The sequence below is a fragment of the Leptonychotes weddellii genome, chromosome 2 (assembly GCF_054177405.1).
Source record: "Leptonychotes weddellii isolate Sample4059 chromosome 2, ASM5417740v2, whole genome shotgun sequence".
NCBI lineage: Eukaryota > Metazoa > Chordata > Mammalia > Carnivora > Phocidae > Leptonychotes > Leptonychotes weddellii.
In genome coordinates, this window is record NC_138370.1 from 143,883,993 (window position 1) to 143,893,885 (window position 9,893).

The following is a 9,893-nucleotide window of genomic DNA, read 5'->3' on the forward strand; positions in this document are numbered from 1 at the left end:
TTATTTGCTACTTTTACATCTACTGAATTTTAATATTTAATAGCTTGGATTCGAAACAAAATGGATTTGAACATAGGTCCAAATATTTAAAAATTCTTTTTTGTGTTTTTAAAAACTTTTCCATACAATGTTTAATTTGCATGGCTTTGAAATTTCTCTATTTCAAAATGCAGGATGAAAAAACTGTTGTAAACATTTTCATCAGGAAGAATTTAAGATCAGGTTAAAATAATTTTTATAATCTCAGCATTATATTTAGTGTTTAGATAATAAAGCCACCAATTATAACAAGTTGTTAAGACTTACATTTTAATATAACCCCTAAAATATGCAGAAATTCTGAAGGGAGAGTTACTAAAACTGTAGTTTTCATTAATGTTTTAATTGCCATTTTATTCAAGAGTTCATTAAGTATTTTTTCCAGTAGCATTTTTTTATGAGGTCCATATTGTTGTTGTTATTGTTGCTTGTTTTAGCATGTATTTTATACCAAATGGTGGTATTTCTTCTTCAAGCATCACCACTAGCAATGACAATGACAACAGTAATATTACCTATGCTGAATACTTGCTCTGTTTCAAATGTTTTGCTTTGTGCTTTATGTACATCATCTCATTTAATTATCAAATGGATCTATGTATTATTGTGACTTTTGTATAGGAGAGGACACAGAGATAGAAAGAAGAGCACTAACATTTTCTGTTCAGAATGATGTAACTCTCCTGGGCAGAGCTGGAATTTCTGTCCAAGCCTGTCTGACTCCAAAGTGATTGCTTTAGTGTTTCATGGTATCCTAGACTTGCTTGATTTTTAAATATTTTTTTAAAAAATCTTTTTATTATTAAAAGTATTAGTCAGAACCTGGCATCATAAAAAGTTAATTTGATATGTGTTTCAAATAATCCTGATAATAATAACTATTATAATTGGACAAGATGGGGCACTCATCATTTAAATAAGACATGAAACTTACTCATCAAAGCCATTACAAAGATTAGGTGCTAATATAATTCCAGCTGTGAGGATAGCTATATTGGTAGAATGAGTCAAATTTTGGGCACAGTTGTTCTCAAACCTGAGTTTGTTTTTTTTTTTAAAGACTTTTATTTAGTTATTTGACAGAGAAAGACACAGCGAGAGAGGGAACACAAGTAGGGGGAGCGGGAGAGGGAGAAGCAGGCTTCCCGCCGAGCAGGGAGCCCAATGTGGGCTTGATCCCAGGATCATGACCTGAGCTGAAGGCAGATACTTAGCCACCGAGCCACCCAGGCGCCCCATCAAACCTGAGTTTTTAACTCCTGCATATTCTGTCTCCAAAATATGATGCCTTATCCACTGCTATAAACCCAACTCATGTCTTTTTTATTCATTCACAGCTCCTCAAAGCTTTTCTGCATTATCAAAATGTCATCTTTGCTCTTTGTTCTTATTATAACTAAAATAAATAAATTACATAATATAATAATAGCAAGCAGATACTTATAGCATTGTGAATGTTTTAGTTTAAAATAGAGAAATACAGAGTTTATTTTTGTTTTAGAATTAGATTCATGTTTAACAATATTTTGGTAGGTTGATTTTCTAAAGCTATAAATATATTGCATATTTGAGGGTTTTTTCCTGCATGGTCTTTGAAATGGAAAATAATATTAAGTTATGTCTTACAAAGTAAATTATAATCTAAAAACGCATTAGGATTGAACACCTCTTTGATTTCTGTAGACTAAGATTATTTTTATTGCATATCAGTCTTTTAGAGTTCGCCTTGAGGAGACAAATTGATCTTTCTTTATGATATTTTTTCTCAAAAGCTCATTTATTATTTTACTCAGATGTCCCCTGGACTCCATCCTGGATCCACTCTGATTCCAATGAATAGCATTTCTCTGCCACATGGAGAAGAGGATTATGGGTATCAGTGTTTGGAGGGCAAAGACTGTACCAGCTTCTTCTGTTGCTTTGAAGACTGCAGAACAGGGTCATGGAGGGAAGGAAGGATACACATACGCATTGCTAAAATTGACTCCTATTCTCGAATATTTTTCCCAACAGCTTTTGCCCTCTTCAATCTGGTTTATTGGGTTGGCTATCTTTACTTATAAGTTTTATTTACCAGGCAAAAATCATAAGAAGTTTAACTGAATCCAATATAATCTATTGCACTTAAGTAATATGAAGTTTAAATTTAAAATGCAGAGAAACCAATGGTTAAAATGTAAAAGCATTGTAACTATTCTACAGATTCATAAAGTAGCAGCTTTCATGTTAATTACTTCACTGTATGTAAAAGAGATTAGTTGCAAAATTCAGTATAGTAAAATACTATTATATATTTTTACTTTAATCTTATTTATTTTACTTGTATCCCATTAGGATTTTGAATTTCTAAGTTCTGTGATTCATATTTTAAAGATGGAATATTTTAATAACTTTAATAATATTTTATTTAAATATAATCTATCATTGTTTGTAATGGGAGCCTAATCTCATGCCTAATGTTTATGTAGTAATTTTTTGCTTGGAAAATATTGTTATTTTGATTTTTTCCCCTTACTTTTTATTTGTATGCCCTGTTTGGAATAGAGCTAGTTAAAACCATAAAGCCATGATTTCCTGGCATTTATATCCAGATGTTTCACTCCCAAGAACAAACTAAATCAGAAGAAAAGACCAATTTTTACCTTATTAAAAGGACAATTTTTATCTGTATTTTAATCAAGTCCATTTCCTGACACAATATTAAATAGAACTGTAGTTACTTTAGTTTTGGTGATTTACAAACTAGGATGGAAACCGCCAAAGTAATTTCTTTTAAATACAGGTGAAAAAAGTTACATTTAACCATTTTATTCTCTGCCTCACAGCATTTATGAAGTATGAAGTTAACACTGAAATGTTTAGATCTACCAACACTGAAATTAAATACAGAAAGAATTGATTTTTTCTTTATGCTCTACAAAAGTGTTAACGTTCCCTAAGTGGATGAAAAACATTGATGAACAGTGCTTGTATTCACTCATTGTGGGAAAAGAATTATTATCTAGCAAATTGAGTAACGGTTCATATTGAAGATATGGTCTTAAATATGTACTATTAATAATTGCCAGACTAAAAACATCCCAGAAATATAGTTTTAGGTGCGTGTCGTATATTGTCTCTGCCAGGTTCTATGTTTGGACACTGTCAGTGTTATATCTTTGTTGTAAATTGTTATGATGTTCTCTTTTTTAAAAAAATGAGAGGAGGTTCAAAGATGATGGTAAAAGTGGAGTTCTATTAGAGTACCTCTAAGGAACACGAGTGTTGGAGTTCTCTAGATTCTTAAAATAGGAGCTGAGAAAACCACACTAGAGTGTAAGGCCTCTTGGTTGATAGTTTCCCAAATGCCTCTCTCATTAAGAGGAGAATTAAATTTAGGCTTTGGTCATTACATTCCTGTAAATAGTTTGGCATATCCGTCGATTATAAGGACTTCACATGCATTCACCACCACCTAATTTTTTGGGAAATCACCAAAGTGATCTTGGAGATAAGCTTTAAAAATTGTTTCCATTGCCAAGAGCAAGCATGAGGATCAGGAGTTTTGTGATCAAAGCTTATCCTAGGGTATGTGGGGGGAGCTAGGGCCTGTGCATTTGATACTAGTTTTGTTTTGTTTTTTAATACAGTAATTCTCCCCATATGGTTAGAGAATACATGAGTGAGGCTCTGGCATGGTTATGCTTATCTTTATAGAATATATAGTTGTTTTTTAATCTAAATACATTTCATTGTGCATTCCTCAGCTAAATCAGAGTTTTTTCCTTTGATTATAAACCTCTGAAACAATGTAAGCATGAATTGAGTGATAATGCCCAATATCCACCGACACTACTTTTTTCGAATGGAGAGCCAAATTAAACTTTGGCCATGTATATATTCACTTACAAATTATTCACGCATTCATTTTTATAGCTGAGTATTGATGGATATTTTTAATGTGAACATTCATTTATGGATAAATGGAAAATAAAGTATCCATGAAGGATAAAACACTTCACTAAAATGTATTATGGCTATTTCCATGTTCTCAGCTATAACCTGTTCATTTTCATGAAGGCAATTTTAATTCTGGGATTCTTCAATTCTATCTGAGCATGACTGTATTTTAAAATACTTTAAAATGCTTAATATAAATAGCTTTGATTTTCTCATTGGTGTTCCATTAACTTGGCTTTAAATGTTAGCAATATTAACAAGTGGAAATAAAATTAATAAAAATATGAAAGATGCTTTACTATACACATTCATTGTTTAGATCATTAAAACAAACACTTTGTTTTCAAAGCAAGTGGAATTTTGAGCAGCTTTATTTAAATATGTAGATCAGAAAGAGAAGTGTGTAAATCTTAGTATTTATAATAATGAGAATAAAAGTTGCAATAAATCGAACTTATTTTTAAAGGGAATGCAGTCTAATTCCTGTCCCTCTCTTCTTTCAAGAAGTTTTATCATCTTGAGATACAGGTTTCTAAAAAATCCTCCTTTCAGAGTTATATCTGAATTTATTGGGCTCCCTGGAGTTTGTGCTTCCTAGCTGCTTTAAATGGTTGTAACACTAATATAGACCAAAGAAGTGGATGTAGAGGATAGGAAGGATAAATGGAGCAGAATCATTTGGGAAAACTTTAATTCATATAGACCCATCCTTTAAATATATGACCAGGATCTACAAGTTCTGAGAAGGGAAACTGTGACTGGCACAATTTTATTCTCTTGAATTTACAATTTCATAATATTTTATTTATTCTTAATTACATAGAAAAACTTAGGCTCACTTGAAATTAATTCCTAAAATGCCAAGTAGTTTCTGAGGGGAAAAAAAAGACAGACAGAAAGAAGGAAAGCAAGAGAAAAGAAAAGAAAAAAAGACAGCCTCCCTGAGAATCTGGTAGGGAGAGGGCAAAATTCCTCAGTAAATCCAACCAAGTATAAAGTTTTAATGTAAATAGAAATCGGACAATTTATTGGATGTTTTTTAAGTTAAAGACATAGATTTCATTAGGGACCTATTAAAACTGATCAACTATAGGTTAAAACACAGTAAATGTGTGTAGCTATGAAATCACCAGGTTGTTTTTTCCTTTAGTGTTCCCATATCTGACATTAATATACTGTCATAGAATATGCTGCAATTTTGCTTAATAACAAGGCCAAAGTGGAGGGCTGCATGCTTGTCAATGATCTAGCATCAAAAAGAATGATTGATAGTACTCTCAAATCAAGGGGCCCATAATTGTAAAATGGGAAATTGTATTCCAAGTCAGTATGTTGTGTTTTGTTTTGTTTTTAAAAGATTCTATGTATTGGGCGCCTGGGTGGCTCAGTTGGTTAGGCGACTGCCTTCGGCTCAGGTCATGATCCTGGAGTCCCGGGATCGAGTCCCGCATCGGGCTCCCTGCTCGGCAGGGAATCTGCTTCTCCCTCTGACTCTCCTCCCTCTCATGCTCTCTGTCTCTCATTCTCTCTGTCTCAAATAAATAAATAAAATCTTTAAAAAAAAAAAAAAAGATTCTATGTATTTATTTGAGAGAGAGAGCAAGCAAGAGAGAGCATGCACACAAGCAGGGGGAGGGGCAGAGGGAGAGGGAGAAGCAGACTAGCCACTGAGCAGGGTCTCCAAAACAGGGCTTAATCCTGGGACTTCAGGTCAGGCCCTGAGCTGAAGGCAGATGCTTAAGGCACCCCCCAAGTGAATATGTTGTAACAAAATGCATCTTGTACTTTGATTACACAAAAGGAGATTTAGATAGGATCATTTGCTCAAGTAAAATTTAAATTAATAACCAATAATTGAATAAGCACCTAATAAATGGATAAGTACATATATAAAATTATCAAACTTCTATGCCAGGGCCATTTTCACTTGGAAAATTTCCTGTAGCAAGATACCACATTCTCGATTATTTCATTGATCTTACTTAGCACTGGAATTGAAGTGATTCAGTGGACATTTAATGAGTTAGCATTTGTCCCACCAAAAACATTTTTGAAAATAATTTCTGACCAAGCTATTATTCTTTACATCATCAAATTTACTTAACTGCTCAATGTCTTGCCATATGAAGTACAGACATACTTGGTCTCATGTTTCTGTTGGTCTTCATTGTTTTTTACTGTTATATGAAGCCCTTGACAAGCCACTGTAAAGTCACAGAAACCATTACCAAATCACTGTCAAAAACACTCCAAATGGGGGCGCCTGGGTGGCATAGTGGGTTAAGCATCCTACTCTTGGCTTCAGCTCGGGTTGTGATCTTGGGGTCGTAGGATTAGGCCCTGAGTGGCGCTCCACACTCAGCGTGGAGTCTGCTTGGAATTCTCTCTCTCTCTCTGCCCCCCCATTCTCCTCTTTCTAAAAATGGATAAATAAATTTTTTTTTTAAATATTCCAAATGGAGTTTCCAAACACTATTGACCATATTGCTCTAGTAAATATAAGGTCAGTTCTGCCTTTTTTTGTCTTTGCATTTTGGAAGAGACATAACCTAATGCAAAATATTTATGCAGCAATTTCTATGCATAAGGTACAATAGGGGATATATAAAGATGAAATCTCAAGAAACATATAGTGAGAGGATTAGTTATGCAATTTAAGGAGGGAAGATAACTCCGGGAAAGTTTCCACAGAGGGGAGCTTGAGAATTTAATATGTCACTAGGTGAGGTTAACTAGAGATCACACTTCCAGTTGAATAAACAGCTTGACTAAAGAAACAGAAGCATGGGCACAAATAAAAGTTCCATTTTAATTGAAAGTTAAGATGCATATAGAGACGATTAAAGATGAGACAAACAAAGATAGGTTAGGCCCTGTGGTAAAGACGCAAAAATACAAACCGCAGTGGGCTGGGTGATAGTCTAAATTCATGGAGAGTTCACAAAGATACTTAAGTAGAAAAGAATCATTGTTAATACTGCAGAACTTTCCTCTTATTGGTGTGTGATGTTTGGAGTAAGAAAAGCCAAAGCCAGTTAGGAAGCAACTATAAAACAGGAGGTGAGGGAGGAAGAAGGTTAGTACTACAGTGCTACAACTTCAGTGGAGGAGAGGGAAAGCTAGCCCCTGAATGAGACAGGAAAATGGAGACGGAACTGTGATTAACAGGCAGCATTAACGGAGTGACATGGTGTGCGTGAGGAGAGCAGGGGTCCTGTAGCGAACAGTACGGACATGTGTGTAAATAGACACGAAAACACTACAAGGAAGTTATGGAGGCATTACAATCTTGTTTGCCGTTACTTTGAACATTTTAATCGAATGCTTATTTTTTTCTATTGATCTATGTTTTTCCCACATTAGGGATGAGGAAAAAGAATAATCCCCTGAAGTACAAATCATAAGGCAGGTCTGTCCAGATTATTATTTAAATCTATTTCTCATTAAAAGGGCTTTCTTTTCAAATAATTTTCTCTTCTTTCTTTCTGAGAAAGAAAAAAATAATGTATTTGGACAAAGAAGGGAGGAAAACTGGCAGTAGGAAATAGGTTGCTGTGGGACGAGACAAATCCAAGAAGTTGATTTGTATTCTCAATTTCTGAAATGTTTACCTCAAAATAAATAAATAAATTTTTATTGTTGGACCATGAAAAGTACCTGGACCATGAATAGTTTGAATCTTTGAATGGATAGGATAAGCCTGTGAAAACTGTAAGGCAGTTAAGCACAAAGGGCTAATTAACAGACTTTAAAGACATGACTGACCTAAATGGAAATAGTTTGGATCTCGATAAATCACTGTAATAACAGCTATTTGCATCCATTGAGTGTAGCCGGTCACTTCATATAATAAAGTTTTATGGCTTGTGATTGTAATGGCTTCTGTTGTCTACTTCTGCCTTATCATTTAGGGGAGCATTTTGTGAGTGTGTGGCAAAGGTATTTCAACTTTTCTAAGTATTCTGTACTTTGATGATTCTAGGTGCAAAATAAAGTCAGTAACTTTGGAATGAGAAACAGTGTTACGTTCTCTTAAAATGTGTTTTTCTGAATAGTTTTCCTGCAGATATGTCCCTTTATTGTTTTGTAGTATATAATCATGACTTTAGTGCTTAAATTAGTTTCTGATCAATGTTGTTCTACGTTTTTCCAATGAAAAACATAAACATAAGGTTTTCTCTTTGATAGAGAGCTCTGAAAATGAACTATAAAAAGGTAGGTAAGGATAGTTCATCTTTATGCATGATTTTCACTACAAAGACTATGAATTTCTGGATTATTCTAACAACCTGTGATTCCTCCTAATACGAACTGTGAGATATTCTTCCCCAGGTGAGTCAGTGAGAGCAATATATATTACATGGATTAGTACTCAGGCCATTCCAAATACTCCATGTCATGAAAATGTCTTATTTCATTTGAGGAAATAGTGACGGAAAATTAAAAGCCAGAAAATCACCAAAGAGGGTATTTTCTGCTTCACCCTTGCAGTTCTCTGTTCTCGGCCACCATGGCAGAGTACTTAAAGAAGAAAAGAATTTATGAGTTTTCCTTCAGGTCCAATGCTGTTTCCATAAAATACTGAAGAAGATGGAGGAGGATTTAATGTTTATTGAGCACCTGCCATTGTCCGGAACTTTAAGCATTCTACATTAATAATGTAGTAGTCAGAGCAAAGAGCTCTATTTAACAGATGGGAAAATGGGAAAACCAAGGCTCAGTATATTAGATTCATTCTCCAAGCTCATATGCCTGTAACCTGAAATTAAATTTAGAGACCCTTATCTTTCAATTACCTGGAACTACTCTAATGACAAAATGATTGTTCATATTCTAACACTAGAACCGATTTCCTCCACAAAAGAGAAATTTAGACCTAAAATTCAACCTACTCAGTTCTGTTTAAAGCACAAAAATATTCTATTATTTAGTAAGAGCATGATCTTTACCAGCTTATTTGTTATTTCCAATGTGGACTTCATTGTACTAAATGTAATATGTACTAAAAGTGTTCTGAAAAATTCTCCTGCCATCCAATCAAATATAATACAGACTGTTGACTTTCTAGAAAAGGAATTGGCAACCTATGGCTACAAGACTGGTGATTTGAACACAGCCACTCCGTTCATGTATGTATTGTCTATGGTTTCTTTTGCACTGCAATAGCACTGTTGAGTAGGTGCAACAAAAATCAAGTGGCCCATAAGGGCTAAATATGTTTCTCTGGCATTTTAGAGAGAAAGTTTGCCAACTTATATTTTGGAATAACTTTACTTGTGACATTTAAAAAGGTACCACATTTTAAAAAATTCATTTTCTTAATTTTTTATTTTAATTTTTTAAAAAGATTTTATATATTTATTTGAGAGAGAGAGACAGAGACAGAGAGAGAGAGAGAACATGGGCTGGGGGAGGGGCAGAGGGAGAAACAGACTCCCCGCTGAGCAGGGAGCCCGATGTGGGGCTCGATTCCAGGACCCCAGGATCATGACCTGAGCCGAAGGCAGACACTTAACTGACTGAGCCACCGAAGCCCCTCTTTTTTATCTTAATTTAAAAGAAAAAGATCTTAGTTAAAAAGAGTTTTATGTGAAATAATGCACTTAATTGCTTTCCACTGTATTTTATAGTTTCAGCCCCTCTCAAATAGACATTAATTGAGGCTATGTTTTCTTGTTTAGAATTTGTAAAAAAAATTATTGTAAATCTGTTTTATTAATGAAAATACATGCTTCCTCATAATTATTTCAATGTTGTTTGAAGTAGATAAAGTAGATTAATCTAGAGAGAAGATTGCTATTGCCACCAAAATTGACACAAGATGCTTTAAGTAAAAGAAAAGTGATAAATGTAAATATTAAAGTAATTTTAATATTTTCCCCCTAGAGAAAACATGAAGTATGTTTTCTCATTAA

At 34.0% G+C, this 9,893-nt stretch overlaps 1 protein-coding gene across 1 annotated transcript in view; it reads left to right on the forward strand.

Annotated features, from left to right (window-relative positions):
* GABRG1 (gamma-aminobutyric acid type A receptor subunit gamma1) overlaps positions 1 to 8,010 on the forward strand; it is an 81,078-nt gene extending 73,068 nt beyond the window's left edge. The window contains exon 9 of the mRNA XM_006727326.3: positions 1,833 to 8,010. Within this exon, the coding sequence (XP_006727389.1) occupies positions 1,833 to 2,102 (270 nt within the window). The 3' untranslated portion in view covers positions 2,103 to 8,010. The remainder of the gene's footprint in view (positions 1 to 1,832) is intronic.
* The last annotated feature ends 1,883 nt before the right edge of the window (positions 8,011 to 9,893 follow it).